At 34.3% G+C, this 18,340-nt stretch overlaps 2 protein-coding genes across 6 annotated transcripts in view; both read right to left on the reverse strand.

Annotated features, from left to right (window-relative positions):
* The window catches only part of LOC559859 (uncharacterized), a 56,415-nt gene that overhangs the window by 29,991 nt on the left and 8,084 nt on the right, over positions 1 to 18,340 (reverse strand). The gene's annotated exons all lie outside the window — the stretch shown is intronic.
* On the reverse strand, positions 2,669 to 17,824 carry si:dkey-164f24.2. Of its 5 annotated transcripts, none has more exons than XR_012383780.1 (12): positions 17,538 to 17,701; positions 14,323 to 14,655; positions 8,630 to 8,677; positions 8,248 to 8,283; positions 6,696 to 7,157; positions 6,473 to 6,597; positions 5,548 to 5,628; positions 5,321 to 5,434; positions 5,106 to 5,210; positions 3,789 to 3,833; positions 3,390 to 3,480; positions 2,669 to 3,096 (listed from the first exon to the last, which is right to left on the reverse strand). XR_012383780.1 is itself a non-coding variant. In NM_001386315.1 (12 exons), the coding sequence occupies exons 1-11, from the start codon at positions 17,580 to 17,582 to the stop codon at positions 3,400 to 3,402; spliced, it is 1,332 nt and encodes a 443-aa protein (NP_001373244.1). In that variant the 5' UTR covers positions 17,583 to 17,824; the 3' UTR covers positions 2,669 to 3,096; positions 3,390 to 3,399. The 5 variants fall into 5 exon arrangements, 4 of the variants coding, with proteins under 4 accessions (NP_001373244.1, XP_005167251.1, XP_073765802.1 ...); NM_001386315.1 differs by having other exon boundaries at positions 6,473 to 6,511; positions 6,753 to 7,157; positions 17,538 to 17,824; XM_005167194.5 differs by having other exon boundaries at positions 6,473 to 6,511; positions 6,762 to 7,157.

An 18,340-nucleotide genomic window follows, 5' to 3' on the forward strand; every position in this document is an offset into this window, starting at 1 on the left:
AAATTCAGCTTTGGTGAGCAGGATAAGCTTATTTTAAAACATTTAAAAATCCTACTGACCCCAAACTTTTGACCAGTACTGTACAAAGACTCAAACCTGGTCTTACCTGATTTTGAGTTCTCAGCTCACAAAGTTTTCTTAATAGAAAATAATCATGCTGATTGTAAGACTGCAGGCATTTTTTTGTTAAATGAAGCTTCAAACTTTTTACTTTAGAAGGAAATTTAACTCTCACAAGACTCGTCCCTGTTTTCTTCCTTGTAATGGCTAGATGGCTAGATGGCAATCAGAAGGAAGAAAAAATGTTTCAGATTTTTGAAATGTTTAGACACACACTCAAATATATCCATTGAGCTTTAACCTTAGCCAGAGTTGGGACACCACTTTTTTTAATGAAAATCTATATTTAAGAGATACACCACAGTTAACAGAACTACAAAGTATTCAAATATTAACCCATAACATGGTCAAACAGTTCTTGGCACATGTGTGACTGCAGTTCGTTTTAGTTCAGTCACTTTTGATGTTGTAGCCTAAGTAAAAGAGTGATTGGAATGGAGGTCAAGGGATGCTGTTTACTGATTAGATTGTGGTGATTGCGTCACCAGACCTCATGCTTTCGTCATCAATGATATCAAATGATCTGTTCGAAAACATATTATGTCCTGACATACTGTTCTATTCAGGATCTACACCAAAGCTCTTTCATGAAATGTGGGTATTGCTCACCCAAAAGCCCCTAAAATAGGACAATTAATAAACTAACAAGTGTATTGTGCTGTTGTTGTTAATATGAACTGGGATAGTTTATGCCTTCAAGTTCTGATGAGGGAGGGAGCGAGAAACTCCAACACAATCTCACGGCAATTCGTAACTTTTTCATTTAGTGGCTAATTCGTATGAATTCGTACGATCTAATTCGTACAATTTAGTACGAAACACAGTCAAATTTGGCCGTGCCTCCTTTTCGTGGATGAAGCATCCGGACAGAGTCATATACTGGGTTTGTTGTGGCTGAATGTTTAAGGAATTGGAATTGTCATCCAAATGATACAGACTCGATTCCCACTCCTAACAAGAGAAGGGGGTGGATAAGCCACACTCTCAATCGGGATGGAGAACCTTTTTGATCACCTGCTTGAAGACAAACCAGAAGGAGGAGCTATTTCTGGCTAAACTGTTCCTTTGAGACAGTCACTCGACGCCACCCACTGGAGATTTTTATACAGTCAGATTTTAAATCAAGGTTTCTGTATAGGAATCATCAAATATAACATTTTTAATTTGAATTTGTAATGTCACACATGACCACACACCACCTACCGTTACCAGAAGGTTGGGATTATTAGGGTTTTTAAATGTACAGTACAAAACATTTGAAGTGAATCAGAAAAGTTTTAGAAAATGGCATTTATTTGACCAGAAAACAGTAAAATGTTTACCATAACGTATCCATGTGCATAATCCCATGGCATGTGAAAGATTCCTTCACGGTGATTGCAGGCTTCGTTCAGCTTTTCTCCATCTAGTTTTCATTAAAAAATACAAACCTCTGACTCTCCCAAGCTTGGCCTAAGTTAAACCACAACACCTTAAGACTACATAAAATTAATGGTTATGAAACTAATAGGCCTATATTACAACCCCAGCTAACCATATAATCACATAAGGACTAAAGTATTTCGAAAACACAAACGGGACTCACTGAAAGAGAATGACGGCATCCTTTGTGACCACTAAAGGTCATGAAGCTCAATATTTTAAATTTCGTAATAAGGCTCACGTCCTAAACCTTTATTAAGGAGCCAGCAGTACTCAACAACAAAAAAGAAAGAAAGTACATTATTTACTTATATTTCTGAGTTTATTTCTGTTTCCATCATGTGAATTTGTGACAGAAGAAACATAATGGTAGAGCAACACAATCTATTAGGCTACTAGAGGGAACTGTATCTGTGCAGTATAGATGTACAAGTTTTGCAGTCTTCTCAGTTAGAGCCAGGCATTTCTGGAGGGCAACACACTTCCTAATGATTTAAGTGGTAGGCTAGAAATGGCTAAAAGCAAATTAAGTTTGTAATCATGTGTAATTCTTTTCTCTTGCTTTTTATGAAATCCTTATAAGTTTTGTCTTTTTGATCATTTATTGTTATTGTATGTGTTTTTGATTTTAAATTGCCTTTTTAAAATCTGGCAGGGGCAACAGATGAGAATTAGCCCTTGTGGCTAACTCTGGCTTGTTTACAGTTTTATTGTTGAATAATGATAACCTTTATTTAAAAAGGAAAAAAATGAAAAGATTTAAACCTGTAGAAATACTTCTGCCTGCAGTGTCTCATGATCCGTCAGAAACAAAATTTTCCAACTATTCCAAATGAAATGGGGACTGGGAACTGGATACTTTTTTTTATATCATCCTTGATAAATCAAAAGTGTAATAGGATAACATTTACTTGAAATAAAAATATTTTGTGATATTAATAATGTGTTGTTTTACTATTTCTTGCTGAATATTCAATTTGTGATCTAATTATTCAATAAAGACTTTTACTCTGAATGTTAAAATTTACTACCAAACTCACCAATAGTGGTATTTTCTTATTTAAAAAAAAATCACAATCTAAGAGCATAAATGTAAACAGCATAGATTAAACACAGGAGAATGTAATGGAATTTAATAACCTCCCTTTATTTATTATTTGGAGAAAGGCACATGTGGATGGTTGTGGGGGGTACAGAGGATGTGCTGATAATATTTTAAGATGAAGTTGTGCTCTGTTGAGAAAGCACTCCACTCCAAGTCATCTGATCAAATTAAACAAATACAACAAGAAGTATTTATTCCCAATTACAAAATGGTCCAAGTAAAAACACAGAAATTAGCAACACCCATCCATTTTACTCTACTAGATATGCAATGCATAACACCTGCAAATCTACTGTACATGCATATGGAAATTAGCTGGAAGTTTAGAAAAACTCCACCAGTGAAGAACAGTCACACACATCTTTGTCAGATTTTAGGTGAGGATCAGCACAGAAAGGCACTTTGAAAGGTTTCCTGACATTTCAGCCATCCCTTTATGTCCTATGATTCTGTAAAACACAGACAACACATCTTTTATTGGCACCATGGCTTGTTAAAGAGGTAGTCCACGCTAAAATGAAAAATTTCCTCATCATTTACTCACACTCAAGTGGTTCTAAACTATTGTAAATGTATTTCTTCTGTTGCTGGAACAAATTCATTTGCATAGTATTTTTGTTCCTACTATGGAAATCAATCACATGTTCCCTTGTGTTCAACAGAAACTCAAACAGGTTTAGAACTGTGGAGGATGAATAAATGATCCCATAAATTTAGTTTTTATATTGACTGATATCCTCACCATAGGCACTTTAACTTTCGATTGCTACTTCTGTAACTCCCAGACATCCATTGATGGCGTCCACATTTCGGCTAGCAGCCACTGCCAAGTCCTATGAAAATGAGAAATGACATTAACTGAAACAAACACTATTTGAAGAGTTCAGATGCAAAAACTTCCATCTGAAATTTTCTCCTAAAATGATAATGTTCAGTTATGTCACTTTAAAGGCAATGAAAAGAACTTATTCGTCATTATAAAAGTAAAATTACTGAGCCTACAGCAGCAGTGAAAAGAAGAAAATATCAAATGGCTTTTAGAGGTTTTTGCATCAAAACTCTTCATTTGTTAAAGGGGTTGTGGCAATATAGCATTTCAGACAGCTAAAATATGTATAAAAAAACAGTAGGATAAAGATACCTTTATGGTTTCTGCTTCTACTTGTGTCATAAATTCATCTTGAGCCTAAAATATTTGCAAAAAAACAAGCAAACAACACTTAAAAGTACTGCTGGTGTTTTGATATGTTATTTTACATACTTATTTCATATTATTTCCCATACAGTATATTGTTACTGCTACTTAACTACTTAATGTCATAAAAAGTTACTTTGTTAAACTGCACAGTTGAGTTTTCAACATCAAATGTGGACAGTGAAAGAAATCAAGGTCCTGTACACTGAAAAAATGATGTCTGCAAAATTGTTGCAAACAATTTGTGTTGAATTTAAACAAATAAATTAAATGTAGTAATGTTCAACTTAATTTTGTTTGTTTAAATTCAGCCTAAATCAATTGTTTACAACCACTTACCTTAAAATATTTACACTGCAAAAAAAAAAAAAAAGGATTTTCTCATTTAGATTTATTTGCCTTGTTTCTTTTACAAATATCTAAAAATTCTTATATCAAGAAGAATTTTCTATGTAGGCAAATCTTAATGTCTTGTTCTCAAAAAGAACATGCCAATATTAAGTGAGTTTTTCCTTAAAACAAGCAAAATAATCTGCCGATGAGGTAAATAATCTTGTTTTTTCCTTTTGACATAAGATTGTTTTTCTTACCCTATTGGCAGATTATTGTTTTGGGGAAAATTCACTTCATTTTGGCATATTATTTCTTAAAACAAGACAATATATGGGCGACATGGTGGCGCTGTAGGTAGTGTTGTCGCCTCACAGCAAAAAGGCCGCTGGTTTGAGCCTCGGCTGGGTCAGTTGGCATTTCTGTGTGAAGTTTGCATGTTCTCCCAGTGTTCGCGTGGATTTTCTCCAGGTGCTCTGGTTTCCCCCACAAGTCCAAAGACATGCAGTAAAGACATGCATGGGTTGCAAGTGGAAGGGCATCCGCCACGTAAAACATATGCTGGATAAATTGGTGGTTCATTCTGCTGGGCAACCCCAGATTAATAAAGGGACTAAGCCGAAAAGAAAAAGAATGAAGACAATATGTTTTGCTTGTCTAGAAAATTCTTCTTGATTTAATAATTTTAAGATATTTGGACTAGAAACAGAAAAGCATTTTTTTTTTACTGTAGTAAATCCAAGGAATCATCTTTTACACATTTTTCAGGGTAATACTGAAAATAACCATATACAAAAACAGAATCACAAAACAAGGAACCTGTTAAAACCTGTTAATACAGAAAGTGGTCAATTCCCGAAATCCCACCGTAATTCACACTCTATATGTATCTGTGAATAATGCTATGCGGCATTAACCATTTAAAAATCTCACATGTATGATCTCTTTTGCTACAGGTACAGGCAGAGGCTCAGGAGCAGAAACCGTTTCTGTCAGCGTCTCTGACAAAACCTCTGGGGCATTCGTTGTTCCAGGAATCTGTGAGAAAAAAGCCATTTATTCTTACTGCATTCATCCAAGGGGCTAATAGGATTTAACAGTTGATGTGCACATTGTAGGTGTGTCTGTTTTTTTTTTTAACTGCTCACCTGTTCCTCTGTAGTGGTTGTGTCGACAGCTACGACTGGCTCTTCAGCCGCAACAGATTCTTCAGCGATGGGGTCAATAGTGGACTCAACCAAAAGCTTAAGCATGTGGAAACCCTAGGGGAAAGAGACATTGCTTAAAATTAAACTTCAATAAAAAAGGATTCTGAATAGAAATGCTTGAGATGATCCCATGAAAGGAGTTAATAAAATAGTTGTTGGGTTAATACCGTGGGTTCCTGCAGTGGGATTGGCTGCTCCAGCTGCTGTGGCTCTGGTTCCACTAAAGCATCTGTAGGTACTGCAGCTTTCTAATAAAAGGAATGCGTGTGTTATTTCTTTGCCCCTTGGCAAGAAATCCTACTGAAGTGCAATGTTTTTTAAGTGAGCTCTTCACGGCAACAGCTGTCTGTCTATACACCCACCTACCAACTCTCTCTCTCTCTCTCTCTCTCTCTCTCTCTCTCTCTCTCTCTCTCTCTCTCTATCTATCTATCTATCTATCTATCTATCTATCTATCTATCTCTCTCTCTCTCTCTCTCTCTCTCTCTCTCTATCTGTCTGTCTGTCTGTCTATCTATCTATCTATCTATCTATCTATCTATCTATCTATCTATCTATCTATCTATCTATCTATCTATCTATCTATCTATCTATCTATCTATCTATCTATCTATCTATCTATCTATCTATCTATCTATCTATCTATCTATCTATCTATCTATCTATCATCTGTCTGTCTGTCTCTTTGCCTGCCCGCCCGTCCGTCCATCCGTCTGTCTGTCTATCCATCTGTCTGTTCGTCCATCCGTCCGTCCATCCTTAATTACATACACAAAAGAGCTTTACCAATAAATACAGTGCTGTTTCACAGAGTGAATATTGTTACAACTAAAAATATATATAACTGTGGAAGAAAAACACCTTGCTCTGGTAAACATCCCCTGGAAAATACTTAAAAAAGAACTTAAATTTTACAGCAGTGCTAGTTATTTTGTCTACAATCAATCAATCAATCAATCAATCAATCAATCAATCAATCAATCAATCAATCAATCAATCAATCAATCAATCAATCAATCAATCAATCAATCAATCAATCAATCAATCAATCAATCAATCAATTAGTCAGTCAGTCAATCAATTGAACTCACCACTGGAAATTCTTCTGCTTCAGGCTTTGGATATATATCCTGCAGGAAAACATTTAACATAAAAAAAAAACATATTTAATAGCTCTAGTTAGTTTACAGTCTTTATAAAACATGCTCTAAAATATCTAAGATAATGGAAGACGTGAGGCTCATGTCATGTCCAGTTACATCCACACAGGTGCTAAAAAGGCAATAGAAAGTCACCTGCTGTGCATCCAAATACACTAAAAACACACATACAACATTGGAATATGCCATAAAAATGTATTTTGTCAAGCACTTCTGTCACCTCTGCGACTGTGTGGACTTCCGGAGGCTCAGTTTCAACAGTTATGGCTTCAGCTTCGACAACAGGCTCAACTACAGGTCCGTCCACTTCCACGGCAGCATCGATGACATGCTCAAGAACAGGTCTGTCCACTTCGACTGCAGCATCGATGACAGGCTCAAGAACAAGTCCGTCCACTTCAGCTGCAGCATCGGAGACAGGCTCAACTACAGGTCCATCAACTTCTGAGGCAGCTTCAACTGCAGGCTCATCTTCAGCTACTTTTTCTAACCCAGTTTGATCAGTTTGAGCTGCAGGCACCGTCTCCTCTGGTACTGGAAGGTCTATCACTGGATCATCAGCAGGAATTTCACACTCAGTGTCAACCGCCTCCAACAGTGGAGATACAACACGTGTCTGCATCATCATTTAAAAGCAAACACAAAAACAAAATGGTCACATTTACTTTTGCAGATCCTGCTACCGTATAGCGAACTACTTTGAAATGTATGTTAGTCATGTAAAAGATGATATTTGAATATTGAGAACTATATTGTGTTGCTAAAATATGTTTTTGTATCATAAAAACTATTTATGCATCATTTTGTATAGGTAAAAGATGCAATACTATTATTCAGTTACATTAGTAATATTAGGTTTTAAAACATGGGTAATTAAATACATGCACCATTAAAGCTTTTATTTGAAAATACAGTAATATTGTGAAACTTTATAATTTATTATGATTAAAAATTAATGTATCTTTTTATTAGATATTTAGTCTGCAATTTATTCCTGTTTTGCTTCAGAAATAATTTGATGATTGAGTGCTGACGATACATTACTTACTAATAACTCATTACATACTATATATATATATATATATATATATATATATATATATATATATATATATATATATATATATATATATATATATATATATGATATTTATATAATATATATAAATATTTCCTAAATTATGTTTAACAGAAACTTTCACATAATGATGATAATATTTTTTCTTCTGGAGAAAGTCTTATTTGTTTTATTCTGTCTAGAATAAAAGTGGTTTTAAATGTTTTAAACACCATTTTAAGGTCAAAATAATTATTCTCTTTAAGCTATATTATTTTTATGTCTAACAAACCACCATCATGCAATAACTTGCCTAATTACCCTAACCTGTCTAGTTAACCTAATTAACCTAGTTAAGCCTTTAAATGTCACTTTAAGCTGTATAGAAGTGTCTTAAAAAATATCTAGTAAATTATTATTTACCGTAATCATTGCAAGGATAAAGTAAATCAGTTATTAGAGATGAGTTATTTTATAAATATAAATATAAACTTTTATGTTTAGAAATGTGTTTAAAAATTTCTTCTCTCTGTCAAAGACTAGTAATAATTCTGGTAAAAATCAAGGTAAAAATGTATGACAGCCTTATTTTATGCAAACAAAACCATAAATAAATTTCTAAATATGTAGAATAAACAAGACTAACTACCTCTGTGGCTACAGATGTAGTTTCCTCAAACTGGATCTGTCAATATAGAATATAAAAAAAAAAAGAGTCATGGTTAAACAACGAGCAAATTCAAAGTCCCAATTATGTAGACATCCTGTTTCTATATGTTTTACGTGTTTAAAGCTAGTTGTCTTTGAAAAAAATAAAGGAAAAATTTGTTTAATGAGCTTCCGTTACACCTCATTAAGCAAGGTTGTGAGCTAAAACACATTAATGTAGCATGAAAGGTAAGGTGTGGTGCCGGAGGCCTGCTAATTAGAAAAAAACCTCTTTACCAGCCCATTCATGTGTATGGCCAAAGGCAAGGGTGTTTGGTAGATATAGAGTGCTAAAATGTAGACGATTGATAAAGTTATTATACCTCAGATTTAGCAGGAATAAACACTGGCTCATCTATAGATGAAATGACCTGAACAAACAAAGAAACAATAAAAATGACAAAAGACATTTTAAAGCTCAATATCCACATCATACAAAAACATTCATTTACATTGCTCATTTAAGGGGTTCTTTAACTATATTATAAAATAAACTATGCAAAAATAATACGTTTTAGACAAAAATAACACACAATCATGTGGTGGGAAAACAAGCATAAACTGAAATGCAAAATGTTAATAATGTATGTTCACATCAGAGCAAAGTGTAACATACGAGTACAGCATATGGCGTGCTGTTAAAATATTGAGTATTATTTAATATTGATGCATCTCTGAGTGTATGAACACAGCACATGGCTTTCTCAAAGAAGGAAAAAGCCCAAAACGCCTCCTGTGGGAGCAGAACAAAATGTTCCAGGGCTACTTTAAGTCTTCACTAAGAAAAGTGTGCCTGGCAGTTTTGTGATTGCTCACTTTGTAAGCTCAAGTGTGACATTAAAGTCTAAATTACAACATCAACAGTCAAAATAATGAGATAGTCGTGGTAAAAGTACATTTATTTTTATTATTATAACAATTGCATGTCTTTTTCTTCTATCACTTCTGTTACTGATCTTTTGTATATTAAAAGGATCGGTGGCTTTCTTATAACCTCATATAAAAATGAGGTTTTTGAGTTTATGTGCAGTGCGCTTTTCAGAAGCGAGTGCACGATCATTTCTTTCTGACTGCAATTCAGTTAATAGCCACAAGTGTTCCTAAGATTATGTGACACTGGTGCGCAAAACAACCCATAAGTGTCTTTTTTTTTTGGAAATAGAGATGTATTCATCATCTAAAAGTTGATTAAATACACTTTCTAGATTTTTTGGAGGGTTCCAAAAAAAATGTAAATATTGAGAAAATTGCCTTTAAAGTTAGCAATGTATATTACGAATCAAAATGTGTACAATTGTTATTTACATTGGGAAATGTACTTAATGTCTCCATGGAACATGATATTTACTTAATATTCCAATAATTTTGGCATAAAAAAATCTATAATTTTTTATTTGACTCTTCCAATGTATTTTTAAAATATGCCTCTGCAACTTAAGAGTTTTGTCACTTACGTCAATTCAAATAATGATAATAATAATAATAATAATAATAATAATGATAAAGCATGAAAAAATGTCATTAGATATCAATTAACACAAAAAATTAAACTAGAGAATGCTAAAAAAAAAAAAAAAACTTTTTCTGCTTGTTTAAACTACTTATTAAAAAAATAACACAATTCTTAAGGTTTTTTTTTTTTTTGGGACAACTTTTGAATTTTCAATTTCATAAGGTTCTTTTTACAGCATCATTGTTGCAATGTAATTAAAATACATTCAGTTAAACAGACCTCAGCATCCATTTGGTTGTTAAAGTGGAAAAAGAGATGAAAGACAGGCAGCAGGCTAGCGCAGAAATTCCATTAAAAATACTGTGGTAAAACTAATTTCTATATTTTAAAGGGAAAATTATCATTTAATGCAGCGCTTCTTGTTTGGTCTGATACCCACTTTATATTGTATCTCAGCCAGGCAGTGATGATTGCTGGTTTTTAAAGAAATCAGGTCTGAAACGCAGCAATTTTGTATGGGATGACAATTAATTAGAAGCCCTGGGACTGACTGCAATGTCCCATTGTTTTATGTTCAATAAAATCAAATTTGTAAAACCGTTTGACTTAAACAATTTGTGTTCGGACAACATGAAGGAATTGTATGTAACTCATGAAACTTATTTTTTACAGTGTAGAAAAAAAATAACAACAAAGTGAACAAATTAAAAGAACAATATTTGCTCAGTTGAAAACAAAAAACAATATAAAGACTAACTAAACCATTTTAGACTAAAATCATTTAAAATACAGTGGTGGTCCTAACCCAAACAAAAATCAAAGCTACAATAACCCCGAGTGAGCAGTCTAACTCAGTTTAATATAAGCTCACATCATAGATTCTCCATGACATTTCACGACACGTATTGTCCAATCCACACAAAGACCAACACAGACTAAACATACACACAAGTGATTGTTCATTTAAAAAAACACACACACAAAAGAGGCTCTGTTACCCATAACACTTCCTCAAAGCCGAGCAAGTGCATGTGATTATAAAGGATCCCTTAGTCTGATATCCACTTCACATTAAAATAAACACAATACAATATACAATACCAATACAATAACATTGTCATTGATTAATCACTGAACACTTGTTTTTTTTTTTTTTGCAGATCTAATTATGCAGTTTTTTTTACTAAACACTCTGATTTAACAACAAATAATAAGCATGCATGACTAGGCCATGCACCCCACCCAAGCACATTCCTCAACTCCACCCACCAATCACCAATCAACCAAACCAACACACATTTAAGCTCCGCCTCCACATAGTCGAACACACCACCCATTAAAACGCCCACCTTTGCCCCTACAAAAAACACAAGGAGAAAGAAAGCAAGGGGGCGAACCATGGAGTACAAAACGTTCTTTCTCTACCAGCTAAAACTAAGGTGGGAGCTCACCTGCGCTTCCACAGAGACATCCAGCAGGTCAACTGGCTCGCGAGGGCCTCGGAGCCAACTGAGAATGAGCCCCATAGTGTTGCAGACTTAAAGCTTGAGTAAACTCTGCCCTTAACCTGACACTCACTGAAGGATAAATGCCTCTCTCTCTCTCTTTCTCTCTCTCTTTATCCCTGCCCTGTGCCACTCTCAGTGTGTGTGGATGTTCAAGTCAAGCAGTTGTGGAGGGGAGAGGTTGAAGCAGAGCTCACAGGAAAAGAAGGGTGGGCTTTAAGGCTTGGCTTCTATTCAGAAAAACTGGAGGGAGGGTGAGGAGCAGGAGGTTGAGAAAAGAGTGACAGCGATTATGTATTTTGGTATTATATGGGAGTGCACTGATATGCACATTGTAAACAATCTTCATTAATAAACAGGTTCCATGGGTCCTAACACTGTAAAACGCAACAGTCAATTTTATCAAATGAAAGGAGTGTATTTAACTCAAAATTTACCTAAAAATTATTCTACTTATTTAAAAAGAGTTTTGAACTTAGTGTTGAAGGCAATAAGTTATTAAATACCTCATTAGGCCCACACGAAATCTGCGCGCAGAAATCCGCAGATTTTTAGCCCACCATTGATTCTATTTATTTACTTGTGTAAATGTGTGTAAATTTATATTTATTCAGTTTTTAATTTATTTTTAGTAATATTATTGACTAATATGAATGTGATCATTTAATTATTCACATTATATCATATTTATAGTCATATGTTCTGTCTTTCAGTAGATCCAGTATATGAGAGGTTTGCTTTGTTTACCAAATAAGTGGATGTAGATAGATTTGCATTGTAGACATTATTTAAAAACTATTATTTTTTCATTTCATATATTAAGTTTTTAGTTATGATACTCCCATAGTAATTACACATAAATCCATAGATTGTTTACAAAACTCTCTGCAGAAACAGCTAAAAATGTCCGCAGATTCCATCTGGCCCTACTCATTCCTTCAAGTTACATGGAGTAAGTTCACAGTACTGGATTAGTTTTTTAATTCAAATGGTTTGTAGCAATCGGTTTCCTCAAACAGTTTGAGTTGCCTTAACTTATTGAGTTTTACATTACTCAGTAACGACACTCCCAATGATTTTGGGAGTGTCATTACTAAAAACTTAATATATGAAATAAAAAAGAATACATTTTTAACTTTTATTTAAAGTTTACAATGCAAATTAAATTAGATCCACTTATTTGGTAAATAAAACAAGTATCTCATATTTTTACTAAAAAAGAACTATTACTTTACAAACTGTATTGTAAATAAATCATATTAACATTTTCATATTAGACAATAATTTTACTGAAATTATGTAAAAACTGAATAATATATAATACATACTTAATATACATTTACACACATTTACACAAGTAAATATATAAATTCAATGATGGGCCGAAAATCTGCAGAATTCTGTTTGCGCATGTTCCGTGTGGGCCTAGTTATTATAATAGTCCATATCCCATGAGGTAATGGGGTCACAACATGAAGCTGGATTACACCTCTACAATGCACTATTCTAAAACACCAATGGCTTGATGGATTAATGGATTGTTTACACTACTTGATCCACTTCAGATCTTGCTGGCCAAGGTTTTTTTTTGTTTTTGTAATTTACAGTAAATGATGTGAGGTTACGTAGAGCATATGCACACTTTTGAAAAAAAAAATTAAAAATAAGAATAAAATCAAATGTTTAACTGTGAAAAAGGAGCACTTCAGAAATAAACAGGTTCAGAAAAATATATATTAAGATTTGTATTTACTGGCCTACATACAGTATATATCAGTTGTCAGTTTTCAAATATACCATTTTAGAAACTGTTGTTAGTACTGATCAAAATTTCCAATTATGGTGCATCCCATTAAGAAATAAATTCAGTGGCTAGTAGTTGTCTTCGTAATTTTGGTTGCTTTAGTGTTGAAGTATGCTAAAATAACTGAAATTATTTGCAGCAGTCTGTTTCCTGTAAAGTAAATGCAAATGATGTCGAACTCCACAAATAGGCCATGACATTTGCAATAGTAAAAGCACACTTTTTAAACGACTGAAAATCTGGATGAGCAAATCTTTTGCTCCAATGTAAAACTCCTGATCATGTAGATTTGTATTTGAATAACCAATTTCTTTGCATCAAAAACTTTGCCCAACAACCAAAAAACAGGTTTTGAAATTGTTTGCTGGCCACGGTACAAAAAGAAATCATCATAATTTCCCTCATTGTGTAATTGTTTCATTGGATAAAATCATATTTTCCTGTCCCCCAGGCTAAAATCAAGATATCTTTATGAGCTCTCTTGGCTCAGGGACATTTTGAATTTGTTCCTTATTTGGATTCCCTGATTGACAACAGACACATTATGTGTGAAACAGGCCTAAAGATAAACCTAATCTCATACATTCAAGAAAGGTCCCCAGATAAAATACTACTGAGCCAACTGGCATTCACTGACAACAAGTTTGAAATACCGTTCCTAAAAAGGAAGCAATATTTTAGAAAAGGTAACAACCTTATTTTCAAAATAACAGCAACTTATGGAAAACATCTGCTTTGCTTCAGGCATCTGTACAGAATGTTCACTCTCTACAATATTCTCTTCTTACATTGCATTTGTATTCACACCCCATATTCATTCCTGGCTGCAAGGAACCATTAGCGCCAAGCCATTACTTTCATATTGGTCAAAACAATATCAGCTTAATAAATTACAAAGTACAGTCAGTGTAATAATTGTTATTTTTGAGTGGGTGTGATTTTGCCAAGTATAATGGATTAACATCTATATTGATCCTGGAACATTATTTGTCTTTACCCCTAAACCTAAATATAAATTGTTTCCAAAGTCAGAGGAGATTATTAGTTGGATAACAATGATGTTCAAACACATATCCCTAACTGCAAGTCTAAATATTGTGAACTTATCAATTAAATCTGACTGGCTGATTGGAATGTTATTTTGGGATCATCAGATGTTGATCCGGGAACATGTCCTGTAAAGTAGTATTTTGAGTGCAATTCCAAATTATCTGAATCTCAGTGACTAAACTCAAAGAAGACGTATCACATTACCTCTGATACTGGAATGGTTACACTTTCGTCTTTGTCAATCACAGCTGTCTCTTTTATGAGGGGTTCTGCAAGGGTTTGTTCTAGGGTTTCTTCTGCAGCTTTTACCACTTTGTCTTTGATGCCATCTGTGACTGATAGCTCTGACACGACTGGTTCTGCAAGTGGAACTTCAACAGGAGCCACCACCGGCGGAGGAATTGTTACCGCAACCGGACTCTCTGAGGTTTTGGAGACTGCAATTCGTTCAGGAACAGGGGCTGAGACAGCACCCACTCCTGGTGTTCCCTTTCCAGAGGAGGAGTACTGCTCCTCTAGGGCCCTTCTTTGGGCCTGCTGCTCAAAACAAATGAAAGAATGTTAGATTTGAAATCTTAGACAATTTATTGCTTAACTTTAGTTATGTTAACCACATAATGGTATTACACAGAGTTTATCAAATTCACTGAGAGCTTACATAAGTGAACTAAAGTTGGCCATCTAATGGCAAAAAAAATTCTGAATCCAATTGATTCAGACATGCCTAGTCAAGCGAGTTGGAAGAGTCAGCACCCTTCGGAGCTCTGGATGGGGCTAAACAGAACGAACAAAAATGCTAATCACATTATAATGGAACCATAATCGCATTATAATCACACTCACAGCTTCATTATCCAAAAGCAAGGGCCGGCCAGTGCGGTTTACATAGGCCTCAAAAGAATTTAAGCTTCCATTGTGCATGTATGGGGTGTACAGTGGCCAGCACAGTTAAGGCCAAATTATGCAACCATGTGTGAAGACTAGCATCAGCACTGACAAAGCCAAATCAGGCAAAACATGGGCCCGAGTCCACGAAACCGGCCAGCATAACAGAATAAATGGTCTGGTGTTCGGGGGAACAGAGAATGTCGTTGAGGGTAAAAAAATAAAGAAAATAAAAACAGCTTTTGCTTCATTGTTCCTTCTAACATGAACAGGAGAAACCAGTTTGGGAGATGTACATGAGTTCTGTTAATTGGATCTGGCAGCTGACTTTAAAAAAAGCTGTTTCTGCTGTTTTGAAGTGCTGTTTAGCAACAAACAGAGTGTTGGTATGTACTCGCCCCCCAGGAATGACCATTTTCTATTTTACCGGGATGATTAGCGAGGGTGAAATGTGTTCTGTTTATGATCCCTGTATCTGAGGGGCTTAACAGCTTGAGAGATAAAAGATACCCCTCTATTTTTGTACTTGTTTGAAAGGCAGTTATGTTGATATGTCTGCATGCCAGGGTTTTTGAGACATCAACTAAACATTAATAAGTTATGCCTCACTAAGCAGACTGAAAAGGGTGAGATTTTAGTGACGTATTAAAAAACTGCTACAAAATCCAAACAAAGGATCCAGTGTTATGTCACTGGTTACAAACGACACAAATGTCTTCGACTGGTGGGCAATATAGGGCAACATTCCATCGCAATTGACTAAAAAAATACATTTATTAGGAAAGTGTAGAGGAAACCAATGAATGCAAAAGTTTTTCTGGTGGTCTCTCAGCTAACTGCCTCTGAAAGAATGTGCCTTCAACCATGTTTGGAATCAAACTGCTGGCCTAAGGGATGTGCCAGAATCAACAAAGTCCATATGTGTTATAGGGGGCGTTGGCAAAGGGCATGATCTGGTTTGTTGTATTGACCGAACAAAGAAAAAGGGGCATGAAGCAAAACAACCACACTCGATAGGTGAAACACACCCATGGAAAATACAAAAACAGATTCATTATTAAAACACAATACTTCACAAAAGAGTCTTTGAGTAAACAGTTCTTAATGGAACCATAATTTTAGTCATGCAAAGCACATTTTAAATAGTTAAATAAGTATTTTTCACAACTGTTGAAAGTAAAGGCTCCAAAATAGGGGTTTTTGCACGGATGCCTTGGAGGAACCAATGGAAATGTTCCATGGAATGCCAATAAAGATTCTAAAAACCCTCTTTAAGAGTGAAGAACAAATTTAATATTGTCAGAAAACTGAAAATAAACAAGCCCTAATAATTATTTATTTTTGTTCAAATCATGAAACCCTTTTAAATAGTGTTGTTAATTTAACAATTATGAATAAATCAATAAAGCTGCAAGTAACGATCAACTATAAGCAGGGGTGGACTTAAACAGTAAACAAGGTAAGCAGCCGATTAGGGTCCTAGGGAAGTAAGAGGCCCCTACCAATGCCAAGTAGCCTAAATTAATAGATAAATTATAGCTCCTTTATAAAAGTTCTATCATATGTTGTAAAATCTGTCTATAAATATTAAGATTTTTAAGTTTATTACTTTTTTCAAAACCAAGAGCCCCCATGAATAGTAGAACGTTCCTATTGCACAAGCAAATACTAAAAATCGAATAACAAACATGACTAATTATCTCTACATAGTTTGTGAGCTTGCTTTTTGTATGTGAATTTATTGTAATTAATTTTACATTAAGAAGACAAAGGTTTCAGTCAAATATATTTTAAACATGCAGTTTATTTACAAAAAAATAAAATAAAATCACAAAGAAAAAAAAATCTATAGAGAAAGAGTTTGTTTTGAGTTTTAATGCTTGTGCCCCAAACCTGGAATTAGGACTCCCAAATCACTAAGTCCGTCCCTGACTATAAGTAAAGACAAAACAAACAAAATAAAAGGGCAATAATAAACATAAATAAGCAATAAATAAATAAAACGTTTACACTGAACATTTATATTCCCTACAATAAATTAAATTTCCCCTCTAAAATAAATTTCATTAATGTATTATTTTAAAATCAAAATCTTACTGGATATACAGGCAGGCTACATAGATGTAATTCAACATTATTTTTGGACACACCCCCTACTATTTAGCTTCCGTTGTTCGTCGTTTCCCTTTAAATATGCCATCATTAATTTATTCTTCATGCTGAAATAAATTAACATTCAGAGAACGGAAAATTGCACATCTCTATTAAGGCAGCTCACTAAATGTAGCCTAACTGACAGATATAGCCAAAATAACAGATTACATAATATTAAGTATTAAACCAAGTAATAAACAAATAAATAACATTATTGAAAAAATACTAAAGTGCATTATTTTTATAAATATATAAAACTCATGTAAAGCCTAGAGAACAATAAAATGGGATACAAAAATAATCTAATAATGATATTCTAATAAGAGGTATATGAGATACTAACTATTAATAAAAACTAGTGTGCAAGTAAAAGTACTCACCACTCTTCTCATTCGGCGCTTGTTCTTCTTTCTCTTGCTCGGCATGTTTACTGTTGTTGTTTGCAAGTGTGTGAGGAATGAAAGAATTTAAAGTCTGTTTCTTCGGTCTCGCAGTGAGGCAATAGATTATGAGCGGATCCGTCGCTTCTCTCGAGCCTGGTAACAGCAGTCAGGATGACAATATGCTTCTATTTAAAGGCGTGTTGACTTTTTTTCATTACTGTGTCTGCCTATAGCGGGAAGGGGGTTTGCAGCGCAGTCCACGCTCCTCAGCATCAGTCTACATGATCATCATGACATGAAGTGGGCAGAGCCCGCAGCTCTTTGCAAGGTTGCGTAACATTATTACTTTAGTCTGTCAGCACAAGTCACGTTTAACGCTATTCCACACACACAAGAGATTCAAAATGGTTCGAAAAAAGGAAGGTAAACGTGTTTTTAAAGCGTAAAAGGTATATTTTAATTTACAGTATTCTCATAAAATAGGATATATGTTTTAATGTTAATCTGAAATTATTATGATCATTTCAATGATATTTTAAGCATGCTGATTGGTTGATGTGCAAATAAAGATTTTCTTAATGTTACTCTTGAATGTGACTGAAATATACGGAGATTATATACAGTGGTCAACATTTAAAGTGGATCAAACATGTTCAAATGTTAACCATATTTCAAATATATTTTAAATGAATTTATAAATACATTTTTACCCTACACGCTGAAAACAATGATTCAAAGATGATTCCTTGGATTTATAAATTTTTTTTTAGTTAAGTGGTTGTAAACCATTTATTTGGCCT

The sequence above is a fragment of the Danio rerio genome, chromosome 8, assembly GCF_049306965.1.
Source record: "Danio rerio strain Tuebingen ecotype United States chromosome 8, GRCz12tu, whole genome shotgun sequence".
In the NCBI taxonomy this organism is placed as follows: Eukaryota; Metazoa; Chordata; class Actinopteri; order Cypriniformes; family Danionidae; genus Danio; species Danio rerio.